At 36.2% G+C, this 17,601-nt stretch overlaps 1 protein-coding gene across 2 annotated transcripts in view; it reads right to left on the bottom strand.

Moving 5' to 3' along the window:
* The window catches only part of REV3L (REV3 like, DNA directed polymerase zeta catalytic subunit), a 186,488-nt gene that overhangs the window by 23,822 nt on the left and 145,065 nt on the right, over positions 1–17,601 (bottom strand). For both annotated transcript variants that reach the window (XM_082669081.1, XM_082669080.1), the window contains exons 21-25: positions 16,379–16,497; positions 11,796–11,937; positions 9,932–10,176; positions 8,885–8,993; positions 6,821–7,027 (exon numbers count right to left, since the gene is read on the bottom strand). In XM_082669081.1, the coding sequence (XP_082525207.1) occupies positions 6,821–7,027; positions 8,885–8,993; positions 9,932–10,176; positions 11,796–11,937; positions 16,379–16,497 (822 nt within the window). The remainder of the gene's footprint in view (positions 1–6,820; positions 7,028–8,884; positions 8,994–9,931; positions 10,177–11,795; positions 11,938–16,378; positions 16,498–17,601) is intronic.

Genomic DNA, 17,601 nt, shown 5'->3' on the forward strand with positions numbered 1-17,601 from the left:
GGTGAAGGTGGTCAAAGGTACCAACTTCCAGTTATACAATAAGTCTTAGAGATGTAAGGTACAGCATGGTGACTATAGTTAATAATAATATTGTACATTTTAAAGTTGCTAAGAGAGTAGATCTTAAAAGCTCTCATCACAAGAAAAAAATTTTAACTATGTGTGGTGAGGGATGTTAACTAGACTTATTGTGGTCTAAATGATATTGATCATTTTGCAATATTACAAATATTGAATCATTATGTTGTATATTTGAAACTAATATAATGTGTTATATCAATTATATCTCACAAAAAAAGAAAAAGAGACAATGAACAGCCAGTTGAAAAAGTTGTCAGATATACATGTATGTGTATATACAGCTTTATCATGAACAGTAAATAGTTTAGGAGAAAAATGTGAAGACATAAAATTTTTAATTTATGGAATAAACACATCGGTGACAGTGTTGAGCTGAGACAGAGACATTAACCTACAGCTATTAGCTACATTACTCATTCTCTGCATTCTTACAGGAATTCTTGCTTACAAAGTCTTGTCCTTCTCTTTGATAGTCTAGATCTAGCATATTTTATGTGATCTTGGTGGTACTGTCAAATATTTTTGATTGTGTGTTCATTGAAGGAAAGCACACGGCCATAGTCAGTAGTCTATTTGCCTTTAAAGACAGTAGCTTCCATTTTGACTCCACTGGAGCTAACTTGTGACATGTTCACGAGAGACCCTTTCTGTGATGCTGACAGCTTTTTCCACTAATGACTTCATAAATAAGTTAACATTATTAAATTGTGATGTTGGCATGTAAAGAAGGGCCAAATGCAAGCTTGCAGTCATTAACCTCAGAATATCTGAAAAGTCCAGGGTCAAGGAGGCAGATGTTGCTTGGCATTCAGTTTTCAACATGTTAGGTAGTAGCGTACTTCCTGGCAGAACTCCACTCCTCAACTTCTACTGCCAGATCAAAACCCCCAAATTCTTATTCTAAGGTTAGGATATATATATATATACACATACATACACACACACAATATATATATACACATACACACACACACACATATATATATATATATTTTTTTGGCGGTACGCGGGTCTCTCACTGCTGTGGCCTCTCCTGTTGTGGAGTGCAGGCTCCAGACGCGCAGGCTCAGCGGCCATGGCTCATGGGCCCATGAGGGATGTGGGATCTTCCCGGACCGGGGCACGAACTCGTGTCCCCTGCATCAGCAGATGGACTCCCAACCACTGCACCACTAGGGAAGCCCTAGATTCATGTTGTTTTGCATGTGGACGTCCAGTTATTCCAGCGCCATTTGTTGAAAACACTGTCTTTGCTCTACTGTATTGCCTTTGCTCCTCTGATAAAGATCAGTTGACTATATTTATGTGGGTCTATTTTTGGAATCTCTATTCTGTTCCATTGATCTGCTTGTCTGTTCTTTTGCCAATACTGCACTGCCTTGACTACTGTAGCTTTACAGTAAGTCAGTCCTCTGACTTTATTCTTCTGTAATACTATGTTGGCTATTCTTGAGTCTTTTACCTCTTCATGTAAACTTTTTTTTTTTGGCCGAGTAGCTTGTGGGATCTCAGTTCCCCAACCAGGGATTGAACCCAGGCTACAGCAGTGAAAGCCCCAAATCCTAACCACTAGGCCACCAGGGAATTCCCATTCATGTAAACTTTAGAATCAGTCTGTCAATATCAAAAAAATAACTTGCTGGGATTTTGACTGTGATTGCATTGAATCTGTATGTCAATTTGGGATGAACTAACATCTTGACAATACTGAGTCATCTTAACCATGAACGTGGAATATCTTTCCATTTATTTAGTTCTTTGATTTCTTTCATCAGTGTTTCGGGATTTTCCTCATATAGATCTGGTACATATTTTGTTAGGTTTATACCGAAGTATTTCCTTTTGGGGGGTGCTAATATAAATGGTATTGTGTTTTTAATTTCAAATTCCACTTGTTCATTGCTGGTATACACTGTGTATTAACCTTGTATCCTGCAGCTCTGCTACATGATCGCTTATTAGTTCCAGGAGGGTTTTTTTGTGCATCATTTTTTTGGGATTTTCTACATAGAGGATTATGTCATCTGGAAACAAAGACAGTTTTACCTTCCTTTCCAATCTGCATACCTTTTTTTTTTAAAGGTTTATTATTTATTGTATTGGCCGCATGGCACAGCACGTGGGATCATAGTGCCCCAACCAAGGATCGAACTTGCACCCCCTACATTGGAATTGTGGAGTCTTAACCACTGGACCGCCAGGGAAGTCTCCCAATCTGCATACCTTTTATTTCCTTTTGCCTGTTTTATTGCATTAGCCAGGACTTCTAGTATGATGGTGAAAAACAGTGATGAGTTGGGACATCCTTGTCTTGTTCTTGACCTTAGTGAGAAAGCTTCAAGTTTCTCATAGTTAAGTATAACGTGAGCCGTAGGTTTTTTGGTGGATATTCTCCATCAAACTGACAAAGTTCTCCTCTATTCCTAGTCTCCTGTGAGTTTGTATCATGAATGGGTTTTGGGTTTTGTTAAGTGCCTTTTCTGTATGTTAACATGATCATGTGATTTTTCTTACTTAACCTGAATGTGATATGATGGCTCTCAGCTGGTTTTTCAGTGTTGAACCAACCTTGCATACTTCGAATAAATCTCACTTGGTTGTGGTGTACAACTGTTTTTATACATTTTTGGATCTGATTTGCTAATATTCATTGAGGATTTTTACATCTATGTTCATGAGAGACATTGATATGTAGTTTTCTTATAATGTCTTTGTCTGGTTTTGGTATTAGGGTAATTAGAATGAGTTAGAAAGTACTCCTTCTGCTTGCATCTTCTGAAAGAGACTGTAGAGAGATGGTATAATTCTTCCATAAATGTTTGGTAGAATTTAACAGTGAACCCATCTGGGTCTGATGCTTTCTGTTTTAGAAGGCTATTAATTAATGATTCAATTTCTTTGATATAGGCCTACTCAGACTGCCTATTTCTTCTTGTACAAGTTTTGGCAGATTATGTCTTTCAAGTAATTGGTTCACTCCATCTAGGTTATCAAATTTGTGTGCATAATATTCTTTTCTTATCCTTTTAATGTCCATGGAAACTGAAGTGATATCCCCTCTTTTGTTTCTGATATTTGCAATTTGTGTACTCTTTTCTTTTTTTTTCTTTTCCTAGTTAGGCTGGCTAGAGATTTATTGATTTTATTGATCTTTTCAAAAGACCAGCTTTGGGGTTCTTTGAAAACATGAAATCAATTGAGAAAATCAATTTCACTGATTTCTGCTGTAATTTTTATTACTTCTTTTCTTCTGCTTGCTTTGGATTTAATTTGTTCTTTTTCTGGTTTCCTAAGGTAAAAGCTTACTTGATGATTGTTTTTAGGTCTTTTTCCCACTAATATATGCATTCAATCTATAAATTTCCTAAGTACTGTTTTTGCTGACTTCCACAAATTGTGATAAGCTGTGTTTTCATTTTCATTTAGTTCAAAATATTTAAAAACTTCTCTTGAGATTTTTTTTCTTCGACCCATGTGTTATTTAGAAATATGCTGCTTAATCTTTAAGTATTTGGGGGATTTTCCAGCTATCTTTCTGTTACTGATTTCTAGTTTAATTCCATTGTGATCTGAAAGCAGATATTGTATGATTTATTCTTTTAAAGTTGTTAAAGTGCTTTATGGCCCAGAATGTGGTCTATCTTGGTGCATGTTCCATGTGAGCTTGAGAAGAATATGTATTCAGCTGTTGTTGGATGAAGTAGTCTATAAATGTCCATTATATCCAGTTGATTATGTTGTTCAACTATGTCCTTCCTGATTTTATTTTCTATGTGTTGCCTTTGTTTTTGTTCCTATTTTTATTTTCCACTCTTACTGCCTTTTGTGGTTTTGACTGTTTTATATGATTCTTTTTTCTCTCCTTCTTACACATTAGTTGTATTTTTTTTTAACTTTTTATAGTGGTTGCCCCAAATTTTGCAATATTTATATTTACTTAAAATATACCACTTTCAAAACACTATACCACTTCATAGGTAGTGTGGGTACTTTATAATAAAATAATCCTAATCCCTTCCTCCCATTCCTTGTACCATTTGTTATTCATTTTACTTATATATACATGTATATAAACATAATCAAATACACTGTTGCTATTATTATTTTGAACAAATTGTTAATTGTTAGATCAATTAAGAATAAGAAAAATAAAAGTGTTTATTTTACCTTTACTTATTCCTTCTCTGATGCTCTTCCATTCTTTTGTATTGATATAGGTTTCTGACCTATTATCATTTTCCTTCTCACTGAAGAGTTTCTTTTAGCATTTCTTGCAAGGCAGGTCTACTGCCAACAGATTCCCTCAATTTTTGAGGAAAATATTAATTTCTCCTTTACTTTTGAATGATAATTTTGTAGGGTACAGATTTCTAGTTGAAGAGTTTTATCTCTTAACACTTTAAATAGTTTACTCCATTTTCTTCTTGCTTGCTTGGTTTCTAAGGAAAAGTTGGATATAATTCTTACCTTTGCTTCTCTATAAGCAAGGTGTTTTTTCCCTCTGGCTTCTTTCAGGATTTTTAATTTAGTGTTGATTTTCTGCAGTATCTAGAAACCTAGAAAATGATGTCCCTAGGTTTAGTTTTTTGGGCATTTATTCTGTTTGGTGTTCTCTGAACTTCCTCGATCTGTGGTTTGGTGCCTGACGTTAATTTGGGGAAATTCTCAGTCATTATTGTTTCAGTATTGTTTCAGTATGTCTTCTGTTCCTTTCTCTCTTCTTCTGGAATTCCTATTACATGTATGTTACACCTTCTGTAGTTGTCCCAGTTTTAGGATATCTCTTTTTTCAGTCTTTTTTTCTCTTTTTCAGTTTTAGCAGTTTCTACTAAGATTTCCTCAAGCTCTGAGATTCTTTTCTTAGCCATGTTCAGCATAGTAGTCAGAGGCATTCTTGATTTCTGTTACAGGATTTTTGATTTCCAGCACTTCTTTTTGGTTCTTTCTTAGAATTTCCACCTCTCTGCTTACACTGTTCTTGCATGCTGTCTACTTTAGCTACTGGAGGGAGCTCTTAGCATCCTAATCATAGTTTTAGATTTGCAGTCTGACAAACTCCAACATCCCTGCCTTATCTGAGTCTGGTTCTGATGCTTTCTCTGTCTCTTCAAACTGTTTTTTGGCTTTTAGTAAGTCTTGCAATTTTTTTTTGATAGCCAGACATGATGTATTGGGTAAACGGAACTGCTATAAATAGGCCTTTAGTAATGTGGTGGTAAGGTGTCGGGGGAGGGGAAGGGCTCCTTAGTCCTACGAGTAGGTCTCAGTCTTTCAGTGAACTGTGCCTCTGGACTGTAGACTTCACATGTGATTTTCAGTTTTTCACCCCACTTTGGTGGGACAGGATGACTAGAGTGGGCTGCAGTATTTTTTTTCCATGTAGAAGGCTACAGCAGTTGGAGCTGGATATTTCCCTTTCTCCAGGTCAGTTAGGCTCTGATAAAACTCCATCAGGTTAAGCTCTGGTTAAATAGTTTCTCCTGAGGGCAGACTCTGTTAAAAACGGAATGCTCTGGTGTATTTCAAAATGGTTCTTTTCCTCTCTCTGTGCCAGAAGCACAAGGGAATTTTTTTTCTGATATTCACTGTTAGAACCTGGTTGAGCTCCTAGAGATAAAATTCACAAAAGTGTGGGGACCCTGATGACTGGGTCCTTTGGAGTTTTTATCACTCAGATTTGTCCACCCTGAGCCTCCAGCGATTCATCATTTATAGTTCGGTTTTCCCTACCATGGCACTGGTTCTCACAGAGATCTGTGCTCTTGATTTCTGCTCTGGTAAGTTGTGACTCTCTGTATACACTTGTTGGTCTCTTCAGTTTTGGGGGCAGCAGTTTACCCTGTGACTTCACCTCTCTGACAGATCTAAGAAGAGTTGTTGATTTTTCTGTCTGTTCAGCTTACTTAGTGTGAGGACAGAGTAGAGACTTGCAGTTTCTTACATGTTGGACATGAAACCGGAAGTCCCTTGCACAGGTTTTTGGAGTTTACTTTGCCTACTGTGAGCTCTGTGGGAACTTGATTCTTCCACTGCTTTTCCCTTATTGAACTACTGCAAATATGGTATACCACAATGCTCTAGCCTTCATCTGGCATGAAAAGATCATCAAGCAAACAAGCTTACTCTGTTCCTTTCCCAACCATTAGTAAATTATTATATTACTCTGTCATACTATACTGTATTCATGTCAAATTAACACCCTAATTTACTAAATAACAAGAAATCAGTCTTGTTTAATGAAAAGTGTCTTTTAATTGCAACTACCACTGCAAAAGAAAGGTTCTGCTTTGTATCTACTAGTACACTAGTAAATATGGAATGATTGCTTTTATTCTGACATTTGGAGAAGACAACTGAACTATCATCAGACCTCTATCAACACATTAAAAGGAATTATTTAGTACCAATGTTACTGTAAACAATGCTGTAAAGGCGGCACTGAAATCTCATGTCAGTAATTGGTTACAATAGGGTCATCCAGATTATGCAGAAATATGTGTATGCTAATTTCTAAAATTATCATTGAACAAAACACAGAGAGTTCTCAGAGAAAACGCACAAATTCCTAAGAATATGTATATCTCAATATATAAGTCCTGGTTTGAGAAAAACTGATCCTATGTTATGGAAATGAAACCATTTTGTCTAAAGTTTCAAAACAAAATGGTTTAATGAATAGGCATTCATTTAATGCTGCTTTAGTCTCTTTTGAAAAAGACTATAGACTTTTATCACTTACCTCAATGCATGGCATCCTCCCAGAAAAATTAGCAGCTGTGTAGCCAAATGTGACATTTGCTATCAGCTTAAGTCCTAGCTGACGTGCATCGAGCATTCGTGAAAGGGCTCTGTCTTGCTTGTAAGCCTTCATCGACTGCTTCACCATCAGTCTAGTCTTCAGAATCTCTTCGAGCATTCTTGGTAGCACACCCTTTCTTACTGAAGGCTATCATAAAGGAAAAAAAGAATGTTTAAATCCCTTAAACATTATAGATTTAGACAATTAAGAAGGAAGCACAAAGTATAACAATGGCCAACTGTCATGAATTGAAACATACGAACAATAGCGTGGCCACAGGACGAGCGGCCATCAATATAAAATCATCACATTTTCTTTCTTTTGAAGAGGACTTTTCTCCTAAAACGTTCCTGTAATGTTTATAAATCTAATGTAGCACTACTATGTGAGTTCAGAGACCTCCAGGGAGGAGGATGCCAACTAGTACATAAGAGACCATATAATGAGTTCAGAGGGAAATTTTGTTAAAACTCTGATCCAAACCCCCACTCTTTCAGAAAGACACACGGGATTTGTATCACTCATAACAAACCTCAGTTTTTAAAGATCTCATCCTAATGACCCCACACAGTAATCTGCATGGAACTCCATTTATCTACCTTGGAAGAATGAAGAGCTGGGTTGACTCTGCTGACATTCAAACCTGCAGTTCCAGGGACTCTAGGTATTTCAAATCTGATGCTTAGACCACTAAGCCATCCCCTCCGGCCTATATTTATTAGCAATCTGGAAGAGGGGATGAATAGTGAGGTGATAAAATTTGTTGATGCCAAAAAAAAAAAAAATCATTTGTATTAATCAAGACTAGGGAGAATTTATGAGAACTCCACTAGGAATGAAAACCACAAAACAGTATTAACTCTGAAGATGATTCACAGACACGTGCAAGGTAATGCATGTTGGACTGAACAATTAAAACCTCAGGAATAGGATAATCACACTCCTGAATATTAAAAAATCTAGTTTTCATTAAGCTTTACACATTGGGTCAAAATGTAGATGCAAGTTCTTAAAATGCTGTTAAAGGGAGATAAAATAATAAGCTGCTAGATATGTGACAATGAAAACATATTGTAACCTCTAATTCATTCTGTGTAGCTTCTGAAGCAGCCATAATGTTTATATTAAGACATAATATATGTTATTATGTTAAAATGTAATATTTTCCAAAATGTAATATATCATGAACTCACTTGGTAAAAATTTTCCTCATATCTAAATGGCTAATTTTATAGTACTCTTTAAACACAGCATCCTCTTACTGGTAGAGAACGATGATACTTTTGCTAAGTACACCAGAATGAATTTGAGGGCTAGCGGGGTCCATGCTACCACCACCAACCACCCTACCATCCCACGATTCTAGTACAGACTCACTGCTAAGGAAACAGAAAAGAAAGGAATGAAGTTGGCATATGAGAGGCAATATAATCTTCTCCTAGATCTCTTCCTATTTGTCTTTATTCATTTATGAGGCTTTTTTAGTTTCTTTTGAGGGGAGACAAAGGAGAGAAAAAAGGGACTCTGTTATTAGTTTGGGTATCTTCTTAAAAAATACAATCAATAAATACATTAGAATATCATTATTTCTAAGGCAGTCTTAATTTAAAGTATATAAAACAATTAGTAAAGTATACACATTAAGGCAATTTTAATCTTTATAAGTTAACATTGTTGTGATCATAAAATAGCTACTTAAGCCTGCCAGATTCTAATAAAGGGCAGAAGGTATATAGGCACATTTATTTCTTGCAATAGTTCATTAAAAGCTAAAATCTTATAATTAAAAGATTTTAAACCTAAATTCATGCAGAACAAGATTACTATTTTTTTTTAAATGATTTAAAAAATTTCTTGGAAGATTCCCTATATCTTTGACTTTCTGAGATAAGATATTGAAGCAAACTTTTTTTTTTTTGGTATTATATGCCAACAACATCTAAACGATCAGCTCTCCAAAGGTTAAGCCACAGTTGATACCTTTCATTTCTAAAAGAGTATTACCTTGACAAAAGCTATTCCATTGGGGGACACTGTGATATCATGCCTAATTTGGTAAAGTAAATCTGGAGGTACTCTTAGAGAGGTACAGCCAAATTTGAACTCATCATACCTGTTAAGAAAAAAAAAAAATTAAGCAAATACTTTCTCAAATCATAGAACAGAGATTCTAGGCAATTTTAGGAATCTTCCTAATTCTATTGGAAACTCATTTTTAAACATCTAAACATGAATTAATATACTTAGTAATATGTTTAGTTACCAAAAAGCAGTTTTTCAAATATTAGAAACATTTCTTAAATAGCACTATCCTAAAGTACATGGGAAAAATCTATACTAAAATACCAAATTTCAGCTCAACATATGACTACCTTACACTAAGTTCCCTGAAGAAAAATTTAAGCCTTAAGTAAAAAGACTGCAACTAACTTTTCCAAATTCCTGTTCTTACTAAAAAGACAGAATTACCAATACAATTTCCATAAAAGCTTTCTATAAGGAGTGAATATACTTCAGACTAAAACTATAACACTTGGTTTTAAATACACAGAAATCATTATAAAGGAAGACTGTATATTTCTTATGAGAAAAAATTTGGTTGACATGAAAAAATGTAACATTTGGCAATTTAACTTTTTTTTAGAAAACGAACTATTTCTAAGGAAAGTCAAGAGGAGGTCATAGCCGAAGTTATAAGACCATAATCCTCAAACTGTTCCACTGAAAAGTGATTTATACCAACAAATTAAATATAACTCTTATTTAAAAAGAGACCATAGATATACACAAAGATGGAACAGATAAATTGGCTGATCGTATTCACAGTCTTCTTCATATGAGTTATTCATCCATGATGCTCAATCAGTCATATGGTGATCCATGTTAATTAATTAGTAAGGTAACTACAAAGAGCGGACTAGATGTGCTACAGCCCATTCATCTTGCTCGTAAGGGCAGTCTCATGTGCAAAGAGGCACTCAAAGAAAGTCTAATTTTAGTAAGAAATACAAAGTACAACAAAGTAATTGTAAATATGAAAAAAAAACTTACTTCCCCAAGTTTTCCACATGGCCAAGGCAGGTGGAGAAACAGTAGTTGTATGCAATCACAATAGAAGGATACAGTGACTGGAAATCCAAAACGAGAACAGAGTTGCTATAGAAACGAGATTCAGGCTCCATAATTAGAGGAACACACTGTGGAGCTCTCATCTGGGATCTTTGCTGTACACTAGGTGTCACAGGAATATAGTTCATTGGTTTAGCAATACGCAACATCATTGATTCCACACGGTACTGCAGGCAGAGAGGTAGAAGTAGGGAGAGAAGAAGAAACTTAAATACAAATATACTGGTCTTTTGAATATGTGAAAATCATTTGGGGGATGTTTTACTCTTCAAAATACGGCTGTAAGACTTTTCTTACAACACAGTTACATAATGTTGGTTATTTAATCGGCTTTCAGGTATCAGAAGGGAACCCTTCATAAGTCCTTTTCCTATTCCCATAACTTTTATAAAAACTGCAAAATACGTCAGATAACTTACACAATAAATTATTTTTGAAAAGACAGACACAATTAGATTTCTTTTAATATTTAAAGATAGCAATATCATAATAAACAGATGTAGAAGAGACAGTTGTACAATTTGACAATTTCATTTAAAAAGTTGGCCAATAATCTTTGACAAATTTGGGAAAATTAGAGAATGGGGGTCAGGACACTTGAGATGGGTAAATGTTATCTCAATTTCCCAAGAAGGAACACAAGATTCCAAAACTGAAAGGTAGTCAGGTTAATACTGGTCCCTCACAAAAATTAAGCAATTACTGATTGTTTATAATAACTGCTATAAAGCAGACGGTTTATAGTTTAGAAAAAGAAAGCACTCACAAGAACCAGCATGGGTTCACTGAAGTATTCTCATGTAGTTTTAAAGTATCTTTGCCTTTTATTATGAGCCAGATCAAATAGTTTTTAAAACTTGTGGGAGTATAAATAAGTAAAATAAATAGCTTTATAAGCTATTTAATAATAGCAATAAAATTAAATACAGCAACAGGTAATGCCAAAGTAGTTAGCGCTCTAGTTTTGCTATATATACTGAATTGGTAGATTGGGGGAATGTTATAGATATAAAATAATTAAAATAATTAAAATAAAAGATTTTATGAGGTTAAGGAAACTAAGCGATTTAATGTAGTATCCTGGATGGCTAGCACAGTGTTTATTTAACACACTAGAAGTATTCAAATAAACATTTGTGGAATAAAAGCATGAAACCATTTTCAGCAAGGCATTTAAACAAAAATCTTTCATTATATCCTTGGGAAACTAGTTAGAAAGAGATGAGTTAAATGGCTTCCAAGCTCCCATTTTTCTTTAACATTAAAAAAAAGTGATACAGCCCACTTATGTTGATTCCCAAATCCTCCTCCTTTTTTTTATATTAAAGTTATCTGCTGGGAGTTGGAACAGCCAAAAGTAGGAATGTAAAACAAAAGAGAGGTAGACTTTCTTTGCCGCATCCCCAGTTCTGAGCGGCCTTTCAAGTCATCCCTAATCACACTGACAGTATTCAGGAACATAATACCATCCTCAAGGGCATAGGCATTTATTTTCTTATTATCATGCAAAACTCAGCAGTGGCCAAAAAGTTGGTGTGGAGAAAAAATAAAAAGCGGAGCTGTAACAAAGTTAAAAAAAAAAAAGCAGAGCTATTAAGTGGATTAAAGCTTTTCCAGAAAATGAAATTATAAGATTTGATTAACTAGCTACATGTATATATTGGTACCAGAAAGTTGGTACCAGAAAGAAAGTTAAAAAAAAACCAACAAATCACTTCAGACATCTCAAAAGTACATATATCATTCACATAGAACTTTCAGGTGTGCAAGAAAATTGACTTCCTACCTGTGAACCCCTTGTCAGTACATGTAAAAACTGAATGCCAAAAAGTCTAGCCATTTCACTGGTTTTCCCAATCAGGTCCAGCTGTTCTAACATTTGGAGATTTCCACGGACACGGCTAATGTAATGATCAACCATTTTCCATCTGTTAAAAGAGAATCCATGCTATGAATGTTTGAGAAAAATTTGTATACTTGAAACTAGTACTGTTTTCATTATGTCAAAAACTACCTATTAAAAGTGAGGTTATTTACGGAGGGAGTCATGATCGAGCCTTTAGCAAAGTACGTTAAGGAGTTAAACATTAGAAAATTTCAGATATTTCAAGGGCATAAAACCTAGTGAAAACATGTAAAGTTTAAAATAATGCTTGTGATAAGGTGGTAAGACTAAGGATAATTATTTTCAACATTTTGCTTGATTTTACTCTATTTTTATTATAAAAAATTAACACTGTCTCTTAGATGCCACTGCTAATGATGCAATAATTATACAATTATAATTATGCTATTTAAAGGCTTTTAAAAAACATGTAGGCTTTGGGTTATCACTGTTAATACCAGTCTTAAAAAAAGTATGCACTGGTGTCTTATGGAAAGAAACAGAGTAATTTGGTGAAGATTTAGAAAAATCAGGAAAATAATTTTATTTTTTATTATTATTATTATTTTTTGCGGTACGCGGGCCTCTCACTGTTGGTGGACTCTCCAGTTGCGGAGCACAGGCTCCGGACGCGCAGGCTCAGCGGCCATGACTCACGGGCCCAGCTGCTCCGCGGCATGTGGGATCCTCCCGGACTGGGGCACGAACCTGCGTCCCCTGCATCGGCAGGCGGACTCTCAACCACTGTGCCACCAGGGAAGCCCCCATATCACATTTTAATATGTATTTTTTTAAGATCATTCATGTGATCCTTCAATAATACATATAGCCAAATGTAAAGCTTAAGATAATGCATTATGTGTGGATTCAGTTCCTTTAAATATGTTAAGTCCAATTCTCGATTTCACTTGGCAAAAACATACATATCCTAGATAATACCTAATTAGAGGCAGCAAAATATACATTTAGAGCATTCTAGGGTATATAAACAAACCACCAAATGTAGTTTTCAACGTTAACTTTGATATCAAGTTTCATTTTATTTATTGGTATATAACTTCTCCTAAGCTTCTGTTTCTATAAGGCTTTGATCATAAGCTCAGTGCTTTCTGTGATTTAACTTCACTTCCTTGAGATTCCTTAAAAGAGACTGGAGAATAAGTTGACATGCTCAGAAAGCAGTTTCCCCAAATATATCAAATTGTTTTTAAGGCTAGACTTTCCTATCCTCACCATCATATGGCCTTACAATTCAATAAGCAGAGCTTCATTCATTTCAAACATCAGATACATTAATTTTAGGACTATGTTCTTTATACAGCTATTTTCTAAGCTTATTACTATCCATTTTACCTTTAACCTAAGGAACAGTAGAGATGGGAACTTTCAGTTCTGATTACAGTAGAGTAACTGGTACTAGACTAGCCCTCCTGGATAAAAGAGTCAAGGGAATCGTTTTTGGGCAATGAACAATAGGTAATGTAGGGCCATGCTCCTTGAGAGAAGGGAAACTCATGAGGTGAGCCCCAGCCTGCATGGAGCTAATTTTCTAAACACGGTGCAATGCGCTAAGTCTGAGCAGAGCTGGCTATACTGCTAAGCTGAGGAGGCAGGGATCAGAGTTCAGGCAGCTGCCGCTGGGGTCTGTGGGACAGGGCACCTGTGCAAGGGGCAGGCTTAGCATTTAGAAGTAAGGTGGGGCCTCCCTGTGAGTAACTGGCCCAGGGCTATGCTGAAAATGAGCAGGAGGAAACCACATGAGGCTTACTAGAGAGTAGCTGCTCTGGGCTTCAGTTTGGAACAGAACTTGTTAGATAGTGTTGCAGTTGGAGGTCTAGCCATGCCAGAGTGGAGAGACTTCATTACCCCCTTATTAACAACCTGGGCATCCAGCTGAGAGCTCAGAAAAACCACGCCTTAGGAGTAAGGCAGAGTAAAGCCAACTGTAGACCAACCTAAAACCAAGCACTAACAATATGCACATAGAATCTGGAGACTGAGTCTTGTCAAGTTGGAGGGGCTTAGGAAACACTTTGGGCTTTTCAGAAATCCACCTTGACAAAGCACAAAAACCAGGTTTGCACAAGTTCAAGGTGATCAGCCAATCACTGAATTGCCTACTAGGCAAAAATAAACATGCTTCAGAGGAAGATAAAATCCAGAATCTGTACAACAGAACATGAGCAATATCCATTACATAATCATGCAAAGAAACAAAAAAATATGACCCACAGTTAAGAAAAATAGCAGTCAACAGAAACTAATACAGAGATGGCCAGGTGTTGGATATAGTAACAGATAACATATAGGTATGTTCAAAAATCTAAAGAAAAGATATTCAAGAAGTTAAAAGAAAAATGTAATCTTAGTGAGTTAACCAATGGAGAAATCCACCAAATATGGAAACTATCAAAAGAAAGAACCAAATGAGAATTCTGGGACTAAAAATAACTGAAATACAAAATTTATTGGTTATTCTTTTTTTTTTTTTTTGGCCGCACTGTGGGGCATGCGGGATCTTAGTTCCCTGACCAGGGATCAGACCTGTGCCCCCTGCAGAGGAAGTGCAGAGTCCTAACCAATGGACAGCCAGGGAAGTCGCTATTGATTGTTCTTAACGGCAGGTTGGTGATGACAGAAGAAAGTTAGTAAACTTAAAGATAGGTCGTTAGAAAAAAGACTGAAGAAAAATGTACAGAGCCTCAAGGGTCTATGGGACACTGTCAAATAGAATAATATACATAGAGATTATTGAGATCATCAGTAAGTTGAGGTTATAAAAAAATCAGGTGAAATAAATTTCATAGGTAACAAACCCTTAGAAGAACAGATAGGACATATAACCTATTTCATCTTTGGCAGAGAACAGGAGGGAGATGCAACGGCCATAAAAGCAGGTAAGAATGAAATTGTTAATGTGTTAATAAATTCTTAAAGGTCACGTATGGGCTAGCATGACAATTTAGAATCACTGGAAGCCCTAGACACCAGGGAAATCTTTTTCCACGAGCCTCCACCAAGTGCTCACAAGAAAGACTGGGGGCAGGACAGTGCACACAGGAATAAAACCCTGCAACTTCTTCCAACCCTTCTCTTATATGAAGCAAAGCCTTGAGCTACTGTGGGACCAGCAAGAAATTCTCCAATCCTTAGGGTTTATGCAAAGATCCATTATCTCTGGGAAGAGAAGAGATGCAAAAGATGTTTACAGCTGGGAGGGGGTAGTAGTAAAAGCTGCACCCGAGGGAAGGCAGGAAACCTCCCCTGTTCCAACCACGGGCCTTGTACCAAGTAACAAACAGTAGCTGTCTACCACTGGGAAAGGGGCAGGAAACTTTCCCATCATAGATTCCAGGCAAAGAAACACCACTCCTGGGGAAGGAGTAGAAGCATAAGCCATGTTCCTCTGTGGAAGAGTCAGGAAACCTGCTTGGGCCAGGACCTGGCAGTGATACAAAGCAGAAGTCTATCACCACTGTGGGAAGAGCAGGAATGCTGAGAAAGCCTCATCTTCGAGGCCTGGGAAAGCAGGAACTCTCAAAGACTAACTCTGGACCAGGAAAAGTGAGTTAATTCCCCTGCCTCCACTATAAGTCTTACACAGAAAAACAGCAGCAGCAGCCATCCACTCATTAAGCCTGACTTTGCCAAAAAAAAAAAAAAAATATATATATATATATATATATATATATATATATATTGCATACACTGGAAAAAGGAGAACAAATGTTGATTTCTCATCAGAAATAATGAAGGCCAGGAGAAAAGGGAATTTAAAGCAGTGAAAGAAAAATAATTCTCAACCCCAGGATTAGTGAAAATATTCAAAAATAAGGGTGAGATAAAGAAAGACATTTTCAGATAAATAAAGGCTGAGAGAATTTCTTGCCAGGAGTCTTCCCCTAGAAGAACTGCAAAGAAAACGATTTAGCACTTTCTTCAATGAAAATGTATGTTCACACAAAGCCCTGCATACAGCTTAATACATAATAGCTTCAAACCAGAAACAACTCAACTGTCCATCAACAGGTGACTGGATAAATTGTAGTATACTCATACAATTGAATATTATTTAGTAATAAAAATAGGAACAAACTCTGGTTCATGCAACAACGTGGTTGCATCTCAAAAACATGCTGAGTTTCTTGAAAGAAGACAGACACAAAGTGGTAGACTGTAAATAATTCTAATAATACAAAGTTCTAAAACTGACAAAACTAATCTATAGTAATAGAAATTCAATTCATACTTACCTGGGTGGTTAAGGAATAGGTAGATTAACTACAAAGCTATATAAGGGAATTTTCTGGGTGTTAGAAATGTTCTTTATCTTGATTGGGGTAGTGATTACAGGGTGTATACATTTTTCAAAGTCACTGCACAATATACTTTAAACGTGTGCATTTTACTGTATATAAATTATACTCCAACAATACTGATTTTTAAAAAGAGATATTATCCTCTTCAGAGTTATAAAACATTACCTGTATAGATCTGTCTTGTTATCAAACCAATCTGATAAGACTCGAAAAGTAAAGAGGGGAAAACGCTGATGAAGAACATGAAAGCTCACATTTTCAAAGGTGTAGTTAGTTAGAGCCACCTAAGGAAAGAAAAGGAAAACTCCATTATAATAATGCTCATACTTACATGCAAATGGGTTCTAAAAAATCCTAAATATTATTTCTAACTTTTCATAGTAGATATGAAAGCTACTTGTAAAAATGATTCGTGGGCCTCCCTGGTGGCGCAGTGGTTGAGAGTCCGCCTGCCGATGCAGGGGACATGGGTTCGTGCCCCGGTCTGGGAAGATCCCACGTGCTGCGGAGCGGCTGGGCCCGTGAGCCGTGGCCGCTGAGCCTGCGCGTCCGGAGCCTGTGCTCCGCGACGGGAGAGGCCACAACAGTGAGAGGCCCGCATACCGCAAAAAAAAAAAAAAAAAAAAATGATTCGTGTTACAACTGAATCATAATTAATTTAAAACTATGTATATATAGCCTACTGGACAGAAATGTTTGTAATAAATTAATATTTAATTAGAAAAATAATCAGACCTGAAGAGGTTCAACTTGTTCATATAATACTTACTTTATAGATCCCAGTTCTTATCACTTCTGTTTATACTCTATGCCAATACAAATACTGACAAACAAGCACTGTCAAGCAAGTTAATTTTTTGTTCTTTCCGTACTTACTTTTGATCCTGGATGACATGCTGATTAACAGGCTCCCACAGATTCGAGGATGAGTTATCTAGTTAAAGGCAGGCATTCATCCTGCTCCCCAAAATTACATCAGTACTAAGACCCGATATATGGACATTATAGAGTCAATTTCATTCCGAAAGCAAAAGATTAAAAAGAAATGACAGCATGTTTCCCATCTTCAAAATATGTAGGTGAAAGCTGTGTTACTGGGAGAAGAATACTGAAAAAGTGTCCAAATTCATAAAACATACCTCTAGCTAGATGATCTCTCAGAAATACCTACAAGACACAAGCAGTCTAAACAATGGCAGGTATTTCAGTGTAAAATGGAAATTAAGGAACCAGCAGTCACCATTCTTAGGTCAGCTCGAGGTTCTGAGGAATAGTTCAAACAGCACTTCACATTTGTATATTACAATTTTAAAATATATTCTTTTCCACTTCTACAATCCAGCAAGTACAAAACAGGGATTGAATGTTAAGCTCATCTCAGTGCAGTG

The sequence above is a fragment of the Grampus griseus genome, assembly GCF_964374135.1.
Source record: "Grampus griseus genome assembly, chromosome: 13".
Lineage (NCBI taxonomy): Eukaryota > Metazoa > Chordata > Mammalia > Artiodactyla > Delphinidae > Grampus > Grampus griseus.